Genomic DNA, 23,699 nt, shown 5'->3' with positions numbered 1-23,699 from the left:
TGGATTACAGATCTTATCAACCCCAGCCAACAGCCCACCCCCACCCCCAATGTTGTAGGGCACAAGGAACTGATGCTTGTCCAGCAGACTTCTTGATCTGAGCACCTCCAACACCTGACTCTGTGAGCTTAAATGCCCTCAAGAAGCACCAAGATTAGCTGTCAGTGGTTCAAGATCTTTCTTCCTCTTTATCTATTTGCCCACAAATGTCCCAACGTCCTTCAAAGGAGAAGGAAGAAGGCTTTCATTCCACATTGTACTAAAGTCAGATTAATAGCACCAAAGTCTTTTCGTCCATGTTTGGTGCTTTGCTTTTGATGTTTAGTCTTCTCAAATTAGTAGATATTTTAAGGCTGGTGGTGGCAACGTCGACAAGTCTTATATCCCAGGCTGAGGCTTGCCATTGTCTGAAATTCAAGTGGTGCCTTCATCTAAAATGCCGACGATTCCAATTCAGAACGTACATGGAAATTCTTCTGACTTTTTTCCTTTTGGTTTGGTGGGGGTGGGGACTGACAGTACAGCCCTGATCAACCCTTTTTTGTTTAAATTAATTCCCCTTTGTCTTTCACTGACCTGGTATTAACCTTCCCATGCATCTGTTTCAAACCTGGCCAGCAACTATATTTGATGGAATAAAACAAATAGTCTACCTAGCGTAGCCTTGTCTACACTGACTAGCAGTGGCTCTCCAGAGTTTCAGGCAGGGGTCTCTCCTAGTCCTACCTGGAGGTGCCGGGGATTGAACGTGGGACCTTCTGCATCCAAGACACATGCTCTACCACTGAGCTATGGCCCTGCCGCTTTGGCCTTTTTCATCCCTAAATATAACCTGCTGCAAGAGCCTTGTCAGAGACACTGCCCATCAACACCCCACTTTCCTCCTTTGTGGTTGGTAACTGGAGGAGCTAGGTGGTATTATTCAGTGGGGCAGACTTGGTCCATGAGCTACTGTCGCTGACTCCTAATGATATGAATCTCTACTATCCTTTCGGTGCCTTTTGAAGACTTTCCTCTTTCAACAAGCCTTTTAAGTTGAGACCTAGCCCGGTCTGCGTCTGTGTTAGAATTGCGTTAATTGTGTTAGAATTTGGGATATAAATCAAATAAATAATAAATAAATAAAATACGAATGACCATCCTTTCTCATCCCAAAATTGCTGGCTTAGTTTTTGTTTGTTTTCTCAAAAAATCTCAAATGGGCACTCTTGCAGCCTGATAAATCTATTTATTATTTTATTTATAAAAAATATTTATCTACCCCTATTATTATTATTATTATTATTATTGCTTGCCTTCCACCCAAATGTCCCAGGGCAGATTGCAACAGTTTTAAAATACATCATTAAAAGAAAACAGTTAAAAACTACCTAAAAATCACATCACAAAAATATAGGGTGGGTCTTAAAAATATAAAATATCAAGGCAGTGTATAACAATTTCATAAAAACAGTACAAGAGAAAGGCACAGTAGTTAAAAAAAAATCAATAGAAACACTGACATTGTCTACCTCATGAAAGCTTGCCAGAAGCAAAAGGTTTCCAGTAAGGTTGCATATAACCAGGAAGGGGGCCAAGCGCACTTTGAGGGGCAAGGTGTTCCAGGATGTGAACAAAGCTGCCTTATAAGTCAACACTCCCCGTTCAACCCTGTATTCACCCTGAGGCAAGAATGGCCCCCTCTTTACTGTCTTTTTGTCGACAGGTGAAGACTTATTTATTCCAGCAGGCTTTTGGAGTAGAAGTTGTTTAAGACAGGACTTCTAGAGGCATCCCGTATTGTTTTACTGTTTGATTACATTATTCTTAAATTGGTTTTAGGTATTTTTAGGTGATGTTTAATTGTTTTAATGCTGTAATGAGTTTAATTTTATTTTAAATGTAGATTTTTATATGTCCAAATTATATGTACCCATTTTTAGTTGTAAGCTGGCCTGAGTTCCAGTTTTGGAAGAAGGGCAGGGTATAAATAATAATAATAATAATAATAATAATAGTAATCATCATCATCATCATCATCATCATCATCGTCATATGCAGCACTGTTTCCGTTCTGGGCAATTTGTCTTCTACCCAAAACTATGCTATTAGTCTTGCTGTCCACCACGGCATAATTACGCAACTTACATAATTGGTTACATGAATTTTATATATTACAATGTCATTACATTGCTCCTCTCCAAATGCAAAGAAAAGGCAATGCAAAGGAAGTAGGGGGGGACGTAATCAATTGTGTATTGTTTGCTGACCGAAAGCAACAACAGCGAATACTGGTCATATTCGCTGGACTGATTTCCGTCCTGGACATGGGATGAAAAAGCGAACATTGGCATATTTCCACTTCCGTTTCTGTTTTCATCAGAGTTCTCCAACATCCCTCACCAAGCCAAACCATTGCTCCATCTCGCTTAGCACTGTCTCTTTAACCTAAGCTCCCCAGATGTTGTTGAACTGCAACTCCCATCATCCCCAGTCATTGTAGCCAATGGTCGGGGTTGATGGGAGCTTTAGTCAAACACTGGGGTCAAAGAAGGCTGGTCTGCACTGACAGGCTGTGGCTCTGCAAGGATTCAGGCAGGAGCCTTGCCCTGCGCTACCTGGAGATGCTGGGAGTTGAGCGTGGGACCTTTAGCATGCGCCGCACGTCCCCTGCACTGAGCCTCAGCCCTTCTCCATTTTTAAGTACACACAAAAGCATTTCAGCTGTATACCTGGAGGCATCATAGAAGCTGTCCTGAGGGTGCTTCCAGCTGGAGGATTTCAGGGTGTCAGGCATGCTGTGTGACTTACACTCACAAGCTTCGAGGTGACTATGTGGATCCTGTGCTGATCCCTCTGGTCCAAAGGATCAGCTGCCTCAGGACCCCTCTGACTTCTTCCGTATGTGCCAAAGGTAGGGCTGTGCGCGGCTCCCTCAGTCCAATTGGGGGCCTGATTGGGTATTTCAGAGTGGCTCCTATCTGACTCAGGATGATCTGGGGCTGACCCAACCTGGATCCTGACCCCAAAATGATTCAGGGCCCTTGACCAGTCATGAAGTCAGGAAGGGGGAGAAAGAGATATGCCTCTGCTTTCCCTCCCCCCCCTTTCCTCACTGTATGTTTAATTAGGGTTTTAATTAGGATCGTCCCAGGCCAGATTGGGGCCACGCTGATTAAACACGTGGTTGGGAGGGAAGAAGTAGATAAAGGCAAGCAGCCTCTGAGTTTCCTCCTCTGCTCCGTTTTCTCACTGGCACATTGACCCCGCCTCATGTTGACAGTCCCGGATAGCTCCATGTAGACCCAATGCAACCTATGGTGATCCAGGGCTGCCTCAACGTGATCAGCACAAATGTCAGGTCAACCTGACTTGGCCTAGTTTGGCTCAGGATCCAGGATTCAGCCAGATCCAATACACAGCACTAGTGAAAAGCTTCTGTCCACTCCTATGGGCAAAAGCTACACAGCACAGTAAGCGCCTCTAAGCGCAGCAAAGCAAAACTTTGACACCGAGTGGGTCAGATATCACCAGCAGAGACCTTGCAGAGGATGTGTGTGCGCGTGTGCACAGCAGCACACAGTTCCTGCAAAGGCTCCTTCTGGCTTACCAGCCCTCCCTAGACACACCCGTCCCGTCAAACAAATGCCCGTTTTGCTAATGCAAACAATGAAGAGGTTTAAGCCTCAAGCTTTCCAGGGCAACTTGCATTAGCCCCTCAGTCCATGTGAGCTCTCCAAGTCGGACTTGATCTCCCTTTAATGAGGTCAAGACCAGGAAGACCCCTTTTCCCCTTCCAACAATAGAGGGGATTTTCGTCCACTGTTTTGAAAACACTGCTGACTTACCAAGTATCGCTGTTCCCGTTGCTGTCTCCAAAGATAAGATGTCGCAGGAGGCAGGCTTGAACGACTGCCAGCACCCCGCACGGCCCACCCTAGAGAGAGAGAGAGAGGATCAGAAAGCACGGGATGAAGATAAACAATGGGCACTGTTGAACGCTGGTGAGAATCGTTTTACAGTTTTTACAGCCTAGCGCCCGTTCATTCATGCTCTAGCCAGTCTCCTGCGTCTGTTTTGGTTTTCGGTTGTTTTTCTGGCCGCTGTATAACATCATAGACATTGCAAGTGACTGAAAATGCTGCACTTCTAATTAAAAGTTTGCATCCCTGTACGTTCTCCTGAAGAAGAAGAAATCCTCAGAACATTACATGCAGGCAATGCCAACATCAAGAGCACAGAGTTGTTTTGTTCTGCTGTCAGGGGTGGAACAAGAGTCTGATTTCCCCTGACGGTCAAATGACCTGCGAGCACATGGCCGGAGCAAAAGATTAAAACATTAAAACTGATCACCACAATCCTAAAGTTAGCAGGGGTGGCAAACCCCAGATGTTGTCCGAGTCCTATCAGTTCCAGCCAGCAAGGCCAGTCCTCAGGGCTAACGGGAGCTGAGACACTGAAATATTTGGATCACAATCCTGCTCAGTGCGTTCAGTGAACATATGAAGGGGAACGACTGGACAGAACTGGAGTTACAGATTATCTGCTCTTGTGCCAGAAGTGGGATGGATGCATCAGGAATTCTGTCTGAACGCCGTGTGCCACAACTTCCAGTTCCTTCAGTCGTTTTGTGCCTCTCTCCCTGCCATATTACGAATGCACAAGTGTGCGTTACGACAAAATTAAAAATCAAAAGCAAACAGTTTTTCATGCGGTCATCAGCGCAACTGCGTCAAGGCGCTTTTCGTGCGATGATTTACTGATGTGCATGGCCCACATGTGTGCACTGATACGACACACAGGAAGCTGCCTTATACCGAGTCAGACCTCTGGTCCTTCGAGCTCAGTGCTGTCTACGCTGACTGGCAGGAGCTCCCCAGGACTTCAGACAGGAGTCTCTCTTAGTCCTTTCTGGAAATGCTGGGAATTGGACTTGGGACCTTCTGTGTGCACAAAAAGCAGTCTTGATGTACCAGCCGTTGCAACTAGACTATTTCGCACAGGGTCATTTGCAAGAATGTACATACACTTAAGTAAAACAGAGTGCAAAACAAGGCTGCTATACGCAAATATAAATGGGTGGCCTTGGACTCAGTCCAGTGGAAAGTTCCCTTGCATGCTGCTGGGCTCATGGATGCAGCTCCACTTCAGTGGCGCTGGCCAAAGAGATCTCCCCCGGGAACTGGGCCAAGAGGCTTCGAACGGCAATCTTTTGACTTTTACCTTTTTTTGTATGATGCCGTACTTCAGCCGAGGGATATCGTTAAATATAAAGCTCTGGATTTTCCATTCCTCACTGAAGCAGCCCAGGCTGGAGCCAAACAGAAGGGTTTTTAGGTCCTTAGTTTCAACAGAAAAAGAAGAGATTAAGAATAAAAAGGAAAGGGGAACCTTCTTTTCATTGTGAAAACAAATTCTTCACTCTGGGATGTGCAAGCAAATCCCAATGTTTGCACAAGTACTAAAAAAAACTTTCAGGGGGAGCTTAAGGGGAGGGGGGAATCAAGCAGCCAGCCATACCCTCTTTCATGATACTCCATTCTATTTCTGACAAACCCACCCCAAACAGTCAGTCAGTATTCTGTGCCCACTGAGATTATATTTGCAGCAATTTCTAATCAGGAACAGGAAACACAGTGGCATAATGCCTGAGCGTGTCTAGCCACACTTTTATTTATTTATTTAAAATCCTGTATATAGTTATCTCATCTAACCAGAGAGTCATTTTTTCCTTTTCTTACAATGTTCCTTCAGCAAAAATTGTTGTGTGTCACTGTAACAAAATGAGGCTTTGGCTGCAGATCCACTGGGGCTCAGTCTTCGGTCATCCTCAGGAAGGCTGTGTTAAGGATAATAGTTAGAACAGAAAAAGAACCCACTGCTGCTCAGGGAACAGATAATTAATATAAAGTTGCAAAACTTTCTTTTAAGAGTATTTGCTTACCATTCCCCCATCAACTGATGATTCTGGCTTACTTTTTAAAAATAAATTCCTCTTTTTATTACTAAGTTTGAACACAAATGAAAGGGGTGAGGGAGGGGAGAAATGGGCCCTCCATCAAAATAATCACCGCATGGATTTCTCCTGTTCAGGGTTCCAGCCAGCCAGCCATGCCCTCTCTTACAATACTCCATTCCATTTCTCTGTCCCCTGTATCCCCCCCCCCAACCATCAGTCAGCTTTCTAGGCCCAATGATCATTCTCAGTAATCGTGTGGCTCTTTGTCTTTGAAAGGGAATTTGACAAATTCATGGAGGATCAGAGAATCAGTGTCTCCGAATATCAGTTGCTGGGGAATATCAAGGGAGAAGCCGGTTGCTCTCATGTTCTGCTCGTGGGCTTTCCATAGGCCAGAGATGAAAAGACTTTTTTTTCCCAATGGAGGGTCCTCTTCCCTTGGATGCAATTAGTCAGGATGTGCATGCTAGCCTTGGCCAGAGGCAGAGCCAAAAGTGGACAGTGCCGCCCCCTTTCCCAACTCTCATTTTGCCACCCCTTCTCTCTCTCTCCTCCCCATCCAGCCGGCTGTGGAAGAGGAACAGAGTCCGAATTGTTTGCTGCAAAGGGCTTTTGAAATTAGGCTGAGGACTGCATGCATAAGCATCTCAGCAACTACTGTAGGAGACATGATGTTCAACTACAGACCTTTTGATCTGATCCAGCAGGGCTCTTCTTACACCCACTGCGCTGGATAGATGAGGGTCTGACTCAGTATAAGACAACTGCAATCCTTCATGCTTGGGTATCTCCGAGCATGTGCAGCGGATACTATAGTTAATGGTGTGCCAGCTATGGTGGAAAGCCAAGCTTTGAAGGACCTCCCCTCAAAGAGCTGCGTCAAAGTTGACCACACGGGGTTAGATATGGGGACACTGGTCTGCTTCACTGTTAGTCATTCTATTTAACAGAACAATCTGCATTAATGACATAATAGGCTCCCTTAGACCACTGGGCCACCTAGATCAGTACTGGCTACATTGACTGGCAGTGGGTCTACAGGATCCCAGACAGGGCTCTCTTCCAGTCCTGTCAGGAGATGTCAGGGATTGAACCTCAGACCTTCTGCATGCAACACAGGTGCTCTACCACTGAGCTAGGACCCTTCTGCTATATTAATGACTTTTAAACTCAATGCATTTCTTACTCTTGCAAGACAGTAGTCAATGGGCTTTGATGTCACTTGGACTTCATGTAGAGTCGAAAAGTCAGGGATCTTGTAAATGTCCCTCATGGTTTCTTCATCGTCAACATCAACTAAAGGGGGCAAAGAAATGGCCATTTAATATCCAGAATGTGCACACAGAAATATGTAATTCCATATCATTCACTTTAGCAGCTTTGGCAAGTTAATGTGTTATACTTTCTCTACACTTTATTATTGTTATTATTATTAAATTTTATTTATACCCCGCCTTTCGGCCAAAGGCCCTCAAAGCAGTTTACAAAGAAAAATACTTTCTCTTCTAGTCTTTAAGGATGTGTTCTGTCTATTTATTTATTTATTGAATTTATTAGTCGCCCATCTGGCTCGCTGTCCAGCCACTCTACATATTTGCCGTAGCTCCTGGCTGATGCACACAACTATCACCCTCCAGAGACTGACAAATGCATAAAAATCCCTGCATGAAGAATTTATATTTTCATTACGAGATCCTGGGGTCATAGAGGACAAGTTGACGAAGATGTCCACCCAGCGTGCAGCATCTGCGAAAAGGGTGGGTTCCATGCTAGAGATTATTAGGAAAGGGACTGAAAATAAAACTGCCAATATCATAATGCCATTATGAAAAGCTATGGTGCAGCCGCATTTGGAATACTGTGTACAGTTCTGGTGACATCACCTCAAAAAGAATGTTGTAGAGCTGGAAAAGGTTCAGGAAAGGGCAACCAAAGTGATCAAGGGGATGGAGTGACTCCCCTATGAGGAAAGGCTGCAACCTTCTGCATCTTTAGTCTTGAGAAGAGAAGACTGAGGGGAGATATGATCGCACTCTTCAAGTACTTGAAAGGTTGCCACACAGAGGAGGGCTGGGATCTCTTCTGGATCATCCCAGAGTTCAGGACACAGAATAATGGGCTCAAGAAGCCAGATTTCGGCTGAACATCAGAAAAAACTTCCTAATTGTTAGAGCGGTACAACAATGGAACCAATTTATCTAGGGAGGTGGTGGGCTCCCCAACACTGGAGGCATTCAAGAGGCAGCTGGGCAGCCACTGGTTGGGTATGCTTTAACTTGGATTCCTGCATTGAGCAGGGGGCTGGACTAGATGGCCTAAGAGGCCCCTTCCAACTCTACTATTCTATAATTCTACGAACATTTGGAGCTTTTGAGTTCAGTGAAAAGGTAAAAGGGGACATAGTGAAAATGGAAATGGACTGCCTTCAAGTCAATTCCGACTTAGGGTGCCGCTAGGAATAGGGTTTTCATGGTAAGCGGTATTCAGAAGGGGTTTACCATTGGCTTCCTCTGAGGCTGAGAGGCAGTGACTGGCCCGAGGTCACCCAGTGAGCTTCGTGGTTGTGAGGGGATTCAAACCCTGGTCTCCCAGGTCGTAGTCCAACACTCTAACCACTACGTCACACTGGCTCTCTGTAGGGTCATAGTAGAAGTGTATAAAATAATGCATGATGTGGAGGAAATGGAGAAAGGTTTTTCTTCCTCACACAAAATATTAGAACTTGTGAACATTCAATGAAGCTGAACGTTGGAAGATTCAGGACTGACAAAAGAAAGTATTTCTTCACACGGTGCGTAGTCAAGCTATGAAATTCACCTGGATGCCTTCAAAAGGGGATGAGACAATTTCATGAGGGCTATCGATGGCTACTAGCCACAATGGCTATGTTCTGCTATGTTCTACCCCCATCGGAGGCAGTATGTCTCTGAAAACCACTGCTGGGGAATCACAGATGGGGAGAGTCCTCTTTGCACTCAGGGCCTGTTTGCTGGATTCCCCATGGCACCTGGTTTGCCACTGTGAGATCAGGATGCCGGACTAGATGAACCACTGGCCTGATCCAGCAGGGCTCTTCTGACGTTCTTGTAAAATTCCAGCCAGCCCCCGGAGACAGAGATAGGCAAACATGTGCAATTCACTTCCCCCATAAGCAAACTGGATGAGGACTGAATAGGACATACCTAGTTCCAACGTGTCTTGGCCTAAGCTGCCTGTGCCGGAAGCGGATGCTGGTGTCTTTCTGGACAGAAACAAATGAAGCACACAGATGGATGCAGGTTATCAACGAGGCTGCTATACAGAGACGAGCAGTGCCATTTTAGCACAGGGAACAGTTGTTTGGTCCCCGCTCCACACGGAGAACGGATGGGGAGGACCAAATCTTCCACCCCTGCAAGAAAATTCAGGGAGCAAGGAGGAATTGATGAATCCCTGGGCTCTTACTGGGAGGAAAGGAGGAAATCAAAGAATAAATAAATATATAAAACAAATCTGTCAGTTTCACTTCTGTCCGTTTCTCATTTTTTCCAATCCGAAATTCAGTTCATTGCATATCTGCAACAATTTGTGATTTATTTATTTATTTATTTATTTTTTAAAAATCCTCATGACGTCATCAGCATTTTAATGTGAATTTCTCTTAACCAACACATTTCTTTAAGCAGTTTTGACTAACGTACCCATTTTTTGCAAGCCTCTTGTAATGCAATTTTGTAAGTCACTTTCACTCACGTTACATCCCGTTTAGAATACTGTAACACGCTCTACGTGGGGCTGCCTTTGAAGACTGTTCGGAAACTTAAACTGGTACAAAGAGCTGCAGCCAGAGCGTTAACTGGAGCTGGTTACGGGGACCATACAACTCCCTTGTTACAACAGCTTCACTGGCTGCCAGTCTGTTTCCAGTCACAATTCAAAATGCTGGTTTTGACCTATAAAGCCCTATATGGCCTAGGTCCAGGCTACTTGTCAGACAGTATCTCCCTGTATGAGCCTGCCCGGGCCCTTCAGGAGAGGCCCTTCTCTCAGTCCCAACACCTTTGCAAGCGTGATTGGTGGGGACGTGAGATGGGCCTTCTCGGTGGCTGCTCCTATGTTCTGGAACTCCCTTCCTAGGGAGGCACGAATGGCCCCCTCCTTGCCATCCTTCCATCAGCAAGTAAAGACTTTTTTATTCCGACAGGCTTTTGGCATAGAAGGTGTTTAGGACTGGGCTCTATAAGGTTTGTTTTATTGTTTTATGCTATTATTTTACATTGTTTTTTAGTATTTTAAGTGCCTGTTTCATGGTTTTAAGGTTGCGTATAGTTTAATTGTATTTTAATTTTATGTTTTTGTATGCTTTTAACTACATGTAGTTTTATTTGTAAGCCGCCCTGAGTTCCAGTTTGGAAAAAGGGCGGGGTAAAAATAAAGTTTCATTCACTCATTCATTCACTCACATGTTCATTTTTAGGCACACTTTTCCCCGATATATGCATTTTTGTAAGCGTTGTTTGGTTGGAGAACTGTAGTGCAAAATTTGGGTAAGTACAAATTTCAATCAAATGCAAAGTTGTATCACTGAACACTAAAGTCAGGATCATTCAGATTATGATATTCCCGATCTCTATGTATGGATGTGAAAGTTGGACAGTGAAAAAAGTAGATAAGAGAAGAATCAACTCATTTGAAAGGTGGTGTTGGAGGAGAGCTTTGCGCATACCATGGACTGCGAAAAAGACAAATAATTGGGTGTTAGAACAAATTATACCAGAACTATCACTAGAAGCTAAAATGATGAAACTGAGGTTATCATACTTATGACACATCATAAGAAGACAATAATGCTGGGAAAAACAGAAGGGAGTAGAAAAAGAGGAAGGCCAAACAAGAGATGGATTGATTCCATAAAGGAAGCCACAGACTTGAACTTACAAGATCTGAACAGGGTGGTTCATGACAGATGCTATTGGAGGTCGCTGATTCATAGGGTCGCCATAAGTTGTAATCGACTTGAAGGCACAGAACAACAACAAACAAACAAATTAGATCGTTTCTCATTTCCCCCTCCCCCAGAAGCCCTCATCACAATGACACTAGGAAATTCACTATGTGGTATTCTGGAGTGGGGGAAATGGCAGCTGCCAGCCTCCAGTGGTAGGCAGTCATTCTGCCCCTACCCCCAAATCCCCTCTCTGGGTAGAAAAAACAACTGTCAAAATGCCCCTTCTATTTTGTCGCCTGCAAACGGGTTGGTGAAATAGAGGGAGACAATTTCAGCTCACGCCTTCAGAAACATCTCTTGTCACAAATAGTTGGCGATTATGCTATTTTCACAGCGGGTAAGGCTATCAATGCCTACTAGCCCTGATGGCTACTCTCTGCCTCCATAGTCAGAAACAGTATGCTTCTGAACTTGATGCTGGAAGCTGCATAAGTGGAGAGTGCTCTTGCACTCAGGTCCTGCTTATGGGCTTCCCATAATGGGCACCTGGTTGGCCACAGTGAGAACAGGAAGGTGGACTAGATGGGCTGCTGGCCTGATCCTGCAGCCGAGCTCTGCTTACATTATTAATTCTTATTTGTATTATCATCTAGTTTGTACATTGTGTTGCTCTCCCCATCAGGCTTTTTAAGTGTGCTTGGATCTCCTCCAAAAACTATTCCTGGAATTTCTTTGTCACCTAGGGGTGGGGTAGGGAACCAGCTCCACACCCAGAGGGAATGAGAGCGAAAAGCCACTATCCCGGATTTGGGATTCCAAAAATTCCCAGCTCAAATTAGGCTGCAATGTTATTCTATCAATAACTGCCAACTTACAACATCCTTCCAATTCATACGTTTCCCGTTTTGGCTTTCCAGTGGGAGGTGAGCAAAGCAGGGAACATCCTAGCAGAATTTTTTTGGGGGGGAGGTGCCTCCTGGACCTCTGATAGGCTTTCTGTACCTTAAGAACATAAAGCACTAGTTCACTGGTTTTCACCCAGAAAAGCTATACAGAATTGATTCAACAAAACGTGACTCAATCGGCACAATTACAACATGGAATGAATGTGGCACAATGTGGAAAATGAATCACCGGCATTAGGGATGAGTCAAGGCAGAAGAAATCAGCCAACATGAATGTTTAAAAAGACCGGGCATGTGATAGAACCAAAAGGGGCTATAAGTGAATAAAATGATAGAATATGTAATTGTGGAATTGCAGTGGAATAGGGTCATCTTTTACTAGGATATCTAGCAATGCACTAGGATGGCTATGTACCCTACTTCACAGAGGACAGTCCTCCCTTTGAAGGCATCCTCTGTTTGAAGAGTTCTCCTGTCCAAGTTTGGTTTAGATAAAGAACCAAATGAAGAGACGGTGAAGATCTTGAAGTTGCCCATCAACATTTAGGTATCATGGATCACCTGGTCACAGTCTTCCTGACTATGGTCGGCAGAGACTGACCCGCTGCTGCCTCCTCTCCCATTTCTCTCCAATTGCCAACTCCTTCACCACCTCCTTCTGCCTCCTTCCCTCCACCTGCTCACCTGCCCTGCATTCCTCTTCTTGTCGAGCCAGTGCTCTCGACTTTATCCTGAGAAAGGGATCCTTCCTCAGAGGGAGGCATTTGCGAGCGAGGCGGTCTAGAGAGTGCCTGCATCACTTCAGATTTGCTGCAAGCCTAACAGCTTTTTGCATTTTATCTGAACTGGGAAACTGTGGCTTCCAGACTCTGAATGAGCCAGGACACTAACACACAGTTTGAAGGACTAACAAAATGGGGGACCAAGTTGATTAGACACTCCCTGGTTTAATTGCAGCTTGAGCCAAAGGAGTCTATGTGTGGGTAAAGGCTTGTGTTTAATTCATCTTCATAAGCCAATACCTGCTTATTGCCTGGGAATCCTGCATGCCTTCAGCAGTGATAAAACAATTTTGCTTTCCTGCAGGGTTCAGGCCCAAACATATATGATGTTGAATGTGCATCTGCCACCAAAACCAGGAAATGCATGTCTAATGCTCCCTCTGTTTCACATCACAGAATCATAGAATAGTAAAATTGGAAGGGGCCTCTAAGGCCATCGAGTCCAGCCCCCTGCTCAATGTAGGAATCCAAATCAAAGCATTCCTGACAGATGGCTGTCCAGCTGATTCCTGAATGCCTCCAGGGTTGGGGAGCTCACTACCTCCCTAGGTCATTGGTTCCATTGTCATACCACTCTAACAGTTAGGAAATTTTCCTGATGTTCAACAGAAATCTGGCCTCTGGCAATTTGAGCCCATTATTTCGCATCCTGCACTCTGGGACGATCGAGAAGAGATCTGGCCCTCCTCTGTGTGACTACCCTTCAAGTACTTGAAGTGTGCTATCCTATCTTCCCTCAGTAGTCTCTTTTGAAGGCTAGACATGCCCAGTTCTTTCAGTCTCTCCTCATAGGGTTTTGTTTCCAGTCCCCTGATCATCTTTGTTGCCCTCCTCTGAACTTGTTCCAGTTTGTCTGCATCCTTCTTAAAGTGCAGTGTCCAGAACTGGATGCAGTACTCAAGATGAGGCCTAAACAGTGCCGAATAGAGGGGAACTAGTACTTCATGTGATTTGGAAACTATACTTCTGTTAATGCAGCCTAAAATAGCATTTGCATCTTTTGCAGCCACATTGCACTGTTGGCTCATATTCAGCTTGTGGTCAACAACAATCCCAAGATCCTTCTCGCATGTAGTATTGCTGAGCCAAGTATTCCCTCATCTTATAACTGTGCATTTGGTTTCTTTTTCCTAGGTGTAGAACTTTGCACTTATCCCTGTTAAATTTTATTCTCTTGTTTTCAGCCCAATGCTCCAGCCCATCAAGATCCCTTTGAATTTTGTTTCTATCTTCCAGGGTATTAGCTATCATTGGCTACCACTGGTGGGTAGTAGAAAAATGCATAGGACTGTGATATCATAACAAGGATATATAGTCTCAGGTGCTACATGTGAGCATCCCTTGGGCATAGTTGCTATTTTATTTAGTGGTGGGCATACACTTAGTGCAATGTATAGTGGGGTCATGGCCCCAGGCCAGGAATCCCTACAGGCAGAGTCCTCCTCTGATGGCAGCACCAAAGGGGTGGTAGGTCCACACCTTGGCCTGTAACATGTACAGCCACAATGACCAGAGAATCTGCTCCCATGAACCCTGAGGTGACAGCTCTGCCCCCACACTCCTGATAATTGGTCTACATACTCATCAGAGGACCAGGAAAGCCCTGAAGAGATATTCCCTCAACCTGAAACACCAGAGGCTAGAAGAAGCCAATGTCTACAGAGGAAGCCACCACCCCTGTAACTGGCCAGATGCAGCATTTAGGGGGGTAGGGCTTCTAGTCAATGTCTATCTAGTCCAGGCTATAAACATCTGCATGTTGCTCCTAGCCACTGCTGAGACAACTTGTATGTTCTGCCTCAGCTTCAGGATCACCAACTGTGGTCTTGAAATCCACAGACTGGTCCCTCTCCAAGGTGCTGATCCTGCCTTGTCTTCCTGTCTACCTGGGACTACTGACATCCACCTTGCTTGGGCAATCAACTATCCTTAGTGGACTGGACAATCACCTATACCTAGTGGATCAGTATACATCTAGGCCTCAGGTAAAACTCAAGAAAAGGGGGGGAATGGCCTTCTAAATTTCATCATTCCCATATTAATTGGGCAAATGCAATCTTTCAGCTTCTTTCTTGCCATCACAATCTCTCCAGTCAGCCGAGTGTAGGCATGGGTGAATCTGTCAGTTTTGGGTTCTCTCAAGTTTTTCACTTTTATGTATTTATTTATTTAATTTATATCCTGCCCTTCCTCCAGAAGGAGCCCAGGGTGGCAAACAAAAAAACTAAAAGCACTTTAAAACATCCTAAAAGACTTTAAAACATATTAAAACAAAACATCTTAAAAGTATACTTTTTAAACAAAAAAAGTGCTTTAAAAACATCTTAAAAAGCACAGACTCAGACTGGGATAAGGTCTCTACTTAAGAGGCTTGTTGAAAGAGGAAGGGCTTCAGTGGGCGCCAGAAAGATAACAGAAAGCACCTGTCTAATATTTAAGGGGAGGGAATTCCACAGGGCAGGTGCCACTACACTAAAGGTCTGCTTCCTATGTCGTGAGGAACGGACCTCCTGATGAGATGGCATCTGCAGGAGGCCCTCACCTGCAGAGTGCAGTGATTGACTGGGGATATAAGAGGTAAAACGATCTTTCAGATATTCTGGTCCCAAGTTGCACAGGGCTTTGTACACCAAAACCAGAACCTTGAACCTCTAATCTTAAGTTTGTTTTTCTACATTTCCACATCAGTTTGCAATTTTTCCTCATGAAAATTCACCACCGGGGGGTGGGGGTATCTTAATATAAACATTTTTCCATGCAATTTTCTCAACATACACATTTTTGCAAAGCAATTTCCCTAATACAATGCACTTTTATATGTTATTTTCAGATGAGATATTCATCTTTATGCACACTTTACCCCAGCATATACATTTTTATGCACATTTACTTGGCTGCAGAACTGCACCACAAAATTCAGAGAAGTGCAAATTTCAAAAGATGGCTGTGTTTTGGTTTGCATATTGTTTCGGAAAATGCAAATTAGGTAAGTTTGCCTTTAAATGCAAACTGAACCCAATTTCTCCCCATTCCTGGCTGAGGGTGTCATAGGCTGCAGATGTGCATCTGAGTAAAGTACTATGACTGGGGTACATGTACTGCTTTCAGGTTACCGATGCCAAAGGAAAAACCAAAAGCCAAAAGCCCACCTCCAACAACAATAGGACTTCAGGGGCTGGAGAATATTTGGCAGCGTTTTAAATACTGTTTTCACTTCAACAGTCCCACAATCATAACTATTGTATACATAGCACGCAGCCGGAGAGGGTGGTGGTTCATGCGTGTTGTAAGAAGGAAGCAATCTATCATGGGACAGGAAAAAAATATGCCTCATTATAAGGAAACCATACGGTGCTCCCTGCAAAGCGACAAGCCTTCCCTTTTGATCTCTGTGCATCACAAGCGTTGTGTTTACATGAACAGCAAACCTGATAGAGAAAGTCCTTCTTTTCATACAATAATGCACTCTTCCTCTACAGCTTCCTATTTACAACAGCCCATAGTATAGAACACACACGCAAAAGGGATTTTAATATAAGCAACAGGCACAGGCCACTTCAAAAAAAACCAAACTGCAGCCTTTTACCATCGGAGAAATTAGACTGCATTGTTTGGTCTGTGGGTTTTATGGGTTTTCCATTGCATGATGCCTTCAGAAATTAATCTAGAGCTCCAAAAGGATTTTCCTAAGCTCCAAATATAGTTGGTGGTCTTCAGTGCTAGTCCTACTCACTGAAGGTAATAAACATGACTAACTTAGGTTCATTGCTTTCAATGGGGCTATTCTGGGCAGAGCTCAGCTGAATACAACCCATAGAAGATACTCGCTCTAATTCCCTTTCAAATCCTGCTAAATTTTCATCTGATGGAACTTCCAAATTTGCTTCAAGTGGATAAATTTAGTGGCAACATTTTTCAGCACTTTCTGCCCCTTCTCTCTGGAGAGAGGAGCCTGGACTGTTTCACAAAAGACTACATCAATGAAAGGCTAGATTTGCAATTTTAGCATCAACTGGTTCCTGTCCCTTGGCAGCCTCTCTCTGTCACAGACAAAGGGAGTGGGGAACCTTTTTTCAGCCTGCAGGTCACATTCCATTGTGGGCAACCTTCTGGCAGCCACATGCCAGTGGTGGGCAGAGCCAGGGGCGCCAGTGGGTGGGGCCAGATATAAATGTCAGTGGAGTGTCACATGCCACTCTTCACTTTGTACAGTAGGCTATATTCCAGCCATGAAAGTGTCACGGGTTTCTACACACAAATTGTTGGGAGTAAATCACCAACACATGTTCCAGTGACTGTCAACAGTGGGAGGGGGGTGTAGACAGAAAGGCTATCTATTCTTCCCTCTGCTGACTTCTCGTCTAAAGTGTTTGTTAGTTTTGCGAGATTTCCTCCTCCCCTTCCTCCCTTCTCTTTGTTTTTTCTTCTCAGTTAGTTAGTAAAGGCTTCCTGAATACAAGCTGCACAGTTGCTTCAGCATGTATGACTTTACCTCTTTGTAGTAATAAATTTTATTTTTTCAACTAGCAGTCTTAACAAACTAGTCATTTCTGAGTTCTGCTGCAATATATATACACACACAACCCCCCCAACACAAATAACCCCACCTTGATTCTGGCAAACAAGAGGTACACTCACAGTTCAAGGACACACATTCCAGCCAGGCAGAAGCACTCAAGGCAGGGGCAGAATGGGGCTAGCAAGGGCTGTTGCTTGCAGCTTGTTTATTTTTACTTAACAAGATTCATGTTGTTGTTATGTGCCTTCAAGTCGACTACAACTTATGGCAACCCTATGAATCAGTGACCTCCAGTAGCACCTGTCGTGAACCACCCTGTTCAGATCTTGTAAGTTCAGGTCTGTGGCTTCCTTTATGGAATCAAACCATCTCTTGTTTGGCCTTCCTCTTTTTCTACTCCCTGCTGTTTTTCCCAGCATTATGGTCTTTTCTAGTGAATCATGTCTTCTCATGATGTGTCCAAAGTATGAGGACCTCAGTTTCATCATTTTAGCTTCTAATGGTAGTTCTGGTTTAATTTGTTCTAACACCCAGTTATTGGTCTTTTTTGCAGTCCATGGTATGTGCAAAGCTCTCCTCCAATACCACATTTCAAATGAGTTGGTTTTTCTCTTCTCCGTCTTTTTCACTGTCCAACTTTCACATCCATACATAGAGATTGGGAATGCCATGGTCTGAATGATCCTGACTTTAGTGTTCAGTGATACATCTTTGCATTTGAGGACCTTTTCTAGTTCTCTCACAGCTGCCCTCCCCAGTCCTAGCCTTCTTCTGATTTCTTGACTATTGTCTCCACTTTGGTTAATGACTGTGCCAAGGTATAACAAGATTCATATACTACGTAATTAAAAGAAAAACCAACACCTCTAAGCAGTTTACATAAAACAGGGACTCCCAAACTGAAGTCCGCAGACAACCAGCAGACCGCAAGCTTCAGTCAGGTGCTCCGCAGCGTGTCGGCGAAAACCAGCAGACGCACTGGCTGCTAAGAGTGAGTGCAGCGCATGAAATATTCATATTGCTTTTTAATGGGCTCCTGCTGGGAGGAAGGGCAGGATATAAATCAAATAAACAAATGAAGAAATAATGGTATTTTCCTTGCTTCTTTTATTTGCTATCTTGCATTTTACTATTTAGTATTGTATTTTGCATTGTATTCTATGGAACTGGCATGGTAATACATGGAATACCGTGAAAAATCACACAGCTACAACAGGCAGAAAAGTCACTAAGGGCATAATCCAGCTGCTATTTACACTGAGCTGGATGTGGCACATCTCCAGCTGAGCCGGCCGTGTCCCGGCTCAGGTGGGTTACACCAGCATAAGCCCCTCACCCTGGCTCAGCTGGAGGTCTGAAGGAAAAGTAGGTCAGGGAAGCCCAGCCTGGCATAAGGGGAGCCAGCTGAACCCCTGAAAAAGGGACACCCCGGGGGCATGTCAGAGGAGGGACCGAGGGGGGGACTTATGCGGTATCCAGGTTCCGTTTGGCTCCCTCCCGTGGCAGCCGGTACACAGGGAAAAGGGGTGGCAGAAAGAAACATGAGTTTTCTTTCCTTCCGCTGCGCCCTGCTGGCACAGTCAGCATCCTCCCCTCCACAAGACCTCTAAGCGGCAGGTGCATGTGGCAGCCCCTTCCATCAGCTCCGCCTCCGCTGGCTTCACTCTGGCCGGCCTCTAACAAGTTAGACTGCTCTGCCCATTGTCTGCCAAGACTCTGGGCAATTTTCAATTGGTCCGTGGGGGGGGAGAGTTGGGGAACCACTGACAGAAAACAATAGGAAATAGTCATAGGAAAATACTGATAAAAATCAAACTTTAAAACCAATAGACATAAAAAAATGACCACAAGTTGAATAAAGTCAATAGTTATTTTTAAATCTGCATCATAAAACTACATTCCTGGGAACGCCTCCCAGAACAAAAAGGTTTTAGCAGGCATCAGATACAGCACGACGCAGCTGCCTGCCTAAGATTAATAGGCAGAGTGTCCCAGGGAATAGGTGCTGCTGCCACACTAGAAGATCACTAAATAATCCCAAGGGCCAAGCAGAGAGGGCTGGAGAGCCTCATTAGGCCCTTGTGCCTGACGTTCCTCATGCCTGCCCTAGAGGTAAGAGACTGGACAATGCTCCTCCCTCCCCAATATATCCCTAGTCAAAAATTACTTTTCTGTATAGATTTTAATTATAAGGCACTTTCAGAGCCAGTTCTGGCTGAAAAGCAGGGTGCAAAAGGAATAACGGCATTCTGTTAAAAATGCAACTGGTGCCATAGGACCTTCCACCTTTTTAGGGTGGAAATTGTTCCCTCCCCAGCCCACCTTACCCCAGCACAAATTATTCACTCTAACTCAGCTACCCAGATATTCTTGTGGGGTTTTTCTGCACCATAGGGGTTTTGTATTCTTAAAGCTCCCTGGGTGTCTCAATGCATCATGAGTTTTGTAGTACTAAAGCGGAAGCGACATATATATAAATGTCATTTGATGGCTCTCACAGCTCAGCATGTGAGAAGCCTCGCATTATGGTGAAAACTGTGCCTGGCATTTTGTCCATCATGACCTTTTTTTATGCATGCATACTTTCAGCTGATGTTGCAGACATGAATGTGGGTAGAAAAAGGGCCCTAGGCCATCCCAATGAATTGGAGAATGTGAGCCATTTTCAACAGTCTTGGAAGAAAAGTTACATTTGAACTAGGGATAGAAAGATCCCTCTGTTTCAGTCCTCCCAGTTCCTCACTTTTCCAATCTTAAACACAGTTCTTCACATTTCTGCAGAAATTTGCCATTTAAAAAAAACAAATCCTCATGAAAATTTATCCACATTTTCATGTAAACACATTTTTGTATGCCATTTTGACAATTTTACACATTTTTGCAAGCAGTTCCTCCTAATATAGTTCTTTATTGCATGTCATTTTTCACGAATATATTCATTTTTATATCCCCTCATGAATGCGTTCTTGTAAAGACTGTTTGGCTGGAGGGCTGCATCACAAAATATGGATAAGTGCAAATTTCAAAGGATGGCTGTGTTTCGGTTCTCATATTGTTTCAGAAAGTGCAATTTGAGAAACTTGGGTCTAAATGTAAATCAGATTTCTTCCCCGTCTCTAATTCAAACCAACAAGATGGTACTTTTACATGAGGGAGATCAGGAGATCAAAAATATCCCCTAAAATGGCACAATGTGGTTGGTGTGGCACTGAAGGCACTTGAGTATGCTTGCAATGCTGGTGAGCCCCCAAGCCAAATGCAATCCGCCATCCCTGCATGGCAGCCTCACTGGCAATTCTGTTTTTGTAGTCTCTGGCAGGCATGCTGGTGACTGAGCCTCTGGCGAGCTGCAGACATGATTAATGGGCTTCATTTAGCTTAATGAACTCACCCGTACACTACGCTCAACAGCCAAGGCCCTACTCCAGGTGCCTACTCGGAGGGAAGTTCGGAGGATGGCAACAAGGGAGAGGGCCTTCTCAGTGGTGGCCCCCAAATTATGGAATGATCTCCTTGACGAGGTGTGCCTGGCGCCAACACTCTTATCTTTTCGGCGCCAGGTCAAGACTTTCCTCTTCTCCCAGGCATTTTAGCATGTGTTTTTAAATGGCTTTTTAAAAATGTGTTTTTAAAAAAATTGTTTATTTGTTTTTAATGTTTTTAATTGTTGTAAACCGCCCAGAGAGCTTTGGCTATGGGGCGGTATACAAATGCAATAAATAAATAAATAAATAAAGACAGACATACAGATGTAAGTGGGTCACAAGTTGTGCACGCCTACACCAGAGTGACTCCCTAGACTGAAGAAATGCAACAGAAACAAGGTGGATTTGGGCAAACACCGGCTGCCATTTCAGAACACGGCCATGCTTCAACCTGTTGGAAGATTCAGGACAGACTTCTTCACACAGCACACTGTTAAACTGTGGAATTTGCTCCCACAGAAGGCAGTGATGGCCACCAACTTGGATGGCTGTAAAAGAAAATGAGACAAACTCATGGAGGATAAGGCTATCAATGGCTACTAGTCACAGTGGCTATCTTCTACCTCCACAGTCAGAGACAGTGTGCCTCTGAATGTTAGTTGCTTGGCATCCCAAGTAGGGAAGAGTGCTGCTGCGCTCATGTCCTGCTTGCAGGCTTCGCGGAGGTGTGTGGCTGGCCCTGTGAGAATAGGATGCTGGACTAGATCTTCTTATGGTTCTATGATTCTATGTCCTTATGCAACAAAATTTCACATTTCTAAGTCGCTCTCCCTTCATTATTTGAAAAGGGCCATCACAGAGCTTGGAAAAGTTACTTTTTTAAACTACAACTCCCATCAGCCCCACCCAGCATGGCCACTGGATTGGGCTGATGGGAGTTGTAGTTCAAAAAAGTAACTTTTCCAACCTCTGGATGCTCCTCTAATCTTTGTTTCTCCGGGTTAAACACACACCCTTCCTTCACCCCAAATAGCATCACTCCTCCAACTGATATTTATTTATTGCATTTGTATACCACCCCATAGCCGAAGCTCTCTGGGCGGTTTACAACATGGATATGGAGTAAATTTTTATTCACTGAGAAGAGAATGCTGGACTTGACGGTCCTTTGGCCTCACCCAGCAGGGCTTTTGTCCACTTGAACACTCTTGCTTCAGACACTATTCCCAGGCATATCGTCATCATGACTCACAACCGTCCAGACATCAGGTTCTTCCTTACAAACGTCCTTCCAAAGATGAAACACATGAATGAAAAAGGATGGCATCATGACCTCCGAGAACCAAGTGGAAAAGGAAAGGAAAGGCACAGAGTAATGCACACGGATGCTGCTTGAGAGCTTCCACACACACACACATCCCTCTCCCAGGCCATGCAGGAAGAGGAAATCCAGAATCGCAATGAGAGATGACTCAAACGTCTCTTTCCCCCCGAGCCTCATTATGAAGAGTTGTGCAACCGAAGGCGATGTCTGAACATTATCCTTAGCTCCCTTCGTTCTGTATCCGGCTTGTTTCCAACACCCGCGCTTACTCAGTGGCACAAAGCAATTGTTTCCTCTCTCTTGCTAACTAGGACGGCCGGCATACTCGCAGTTGACAAGAGTGAGGTGTTTAGTCTCTGAAGGAAGGCGCTGGTGGCCCTTTCCCTGCGTCGTTTCCTGCCTGCCATGGTACCAAAGGCAGCACTGACGTCAAGCTGGGGAATGGGAGCCATTGCCCGAAAATGAAGGGCGTGCTGTGGTGGCGCTCTCTTCCATTGCTAGAGCTTGGGAGCGAGAGAAGATGGGGAAAAGGGCCGTACTCAGAGGCCGGGCCCAGACTCAAAGGCACTTCCTTCCAAAGCTGACAGTCACACAGGACTTCCCTTGAAAAATCAATAGCGACAATTCCACCATTAAATACAAGAAGGGTCTGGCTGCTGGATCAGGCCAGTGGCCTATCTAGGCCAGCATCCTGCTCTCACAGTGTACAGCCATATGCCCATAACGGGAAGCCCAGAGCAGAACATGAGTGCAACAGCACTCTCATAAGGACAGCCCCTGCTAGACCAGGCCAAAAGGGGCCCATCTAGTCCAGCATCCTGTTCTCACAATGGCCAACCAGATGCCCAATGGGAAGCCTGAAAGCAAGACCCAAGCGTCAGAGCAGCACTCTCCCCACTTGTGCTCTCCAGCAACTGTTGACAACAAGCCACCTTTATCTGTTACTAGTGCACAGACGGCATGACTAGTAGCCATTGGTATTGATTTATTACGTTATGGCATTTATGCCCCGCCCTTTAGCCAAAAAAGCTCTCAAACCAATATCCCTTGGAGACACTGATAGCTTTATCCTTTGTGAATTAGTCTAAACTCCTTTTAATCACAGATCAAAGTTGAAAGACCACAGAGTGATTCAGAAACAGGCTAGATTTAAATAATAAAAAATATACAAGGCAAATCTTGGGGCCTTCCCCAGCAAATCTTGGTTCAATCCACAGCATCTCCAGGTAGGCCTGAGAGAGACTCCTTTCTGAAACCTTGGAGAGCTAATGCCAGTCAGTGTAGACAATACTGGAGGAAAAAACAGCCTGATTTGGTTTAAGAGAGCTTCCTATGTTCCTAAGCTATCCTGATGCAGGAGACAGAAAATCAGAATTCCAATCTGAAGGCATGACAGTTGGATGCTGCCCTCAAATCTGGAGTCTAAGGCCTGGGCTACTCAGAGTCCGCCTACTGAAATTAATGGATCCAAGTTAATCATGTCCATTAATTTTCATGGCTCTACTCTGATTAGCACTGGATACAACCCATAGATAGCCAAGGCTTGTCTCACAGGATCAGCTTTGACAGAGCAAACTGCTAAGCTTTGCTAGAGTTTTATGCAGAAGAAAAAACTAAGCTGTGGTGTAGATATTAGATAAGCGCTTCTTCAGTCCCCACAGCAAATGCACTTTTCCCAGCAGTGAAACACTTGGGGGAAGTGGTATGTTAACAGTTGTCTCAAAATCTGTTCACAACTTTCACTACCAGTGGGTTAACTTGTTTAGACCCTCACCACATGTAGCAGCTTAGAAAAATCAAGACTGTGGAAAAAAACAGTAAGATGAAAGTTTTATCTGCAAACCCAAACAGGATTTCACTTTACAGGCTGGGATGCCAG

At 44.7% G+C, this 23,699-nt stretch overlaps 1 protein-coding gene across 2 annotated transcripts in view; it reads right to left on the bottom strand.

Moving 5' to 3' along the window:
- The window catches only part of MINDY4 (MINDY lysine 48 deubiquitinase 4), a 103,338-nt gene that overhangs the window by 60,183 nt on the left and 19,456 nt on the right, over positions 1 to 23,699 (bottom strand). For both annotated transcript variants that reach the window (XM_061587627.1, XM_061587628.1), the window contains exons 6-9: positions 9,121 to 9,179; positions 7,125 to 7,234; positions 5,203 to 5,319; positions 3,828 to 3,916 (exon numbers count right to left, since the gene is read on the bottom strand). In XM_061587627.1, coding sequence (XP_061443611.1) covers positions 3,828 to 3,916; positions 5,203 to 5,319; positions 7,125 to 7,234; positions 9,121 to 9,179 — 375 coding nt within the window. The remainder of the gene's footprint in view (positions 1 to 3,827; positions 3,917 to 5,202; positions 5,320 to 7,124; positions 7,235 to 9,120; positions 9,180 to 23,699) is intronic.

The sequence above is a fragment of the Rhineura floridana genome, chromosome 10 (genome assembly GCF_030035675.1).
Source record: "Rhineura floridana isolate rRhiFlo1 chromosome 10, rRhiFlo1.hap2, whole genome shotgun sequence".
In the NCBI taxonomy this organism is placed as follows: Eukaryota; Metazoa; Chordata; class Lepidosauria; order Squamata; family Rhineuridae; genus Rhineura; species Rhineura floridana.
The sequence above is the reverse complement of the archived record's forward strand: the minus strand, read 5'-3'. Positions and strand labels throughout refer to the sequence as shown.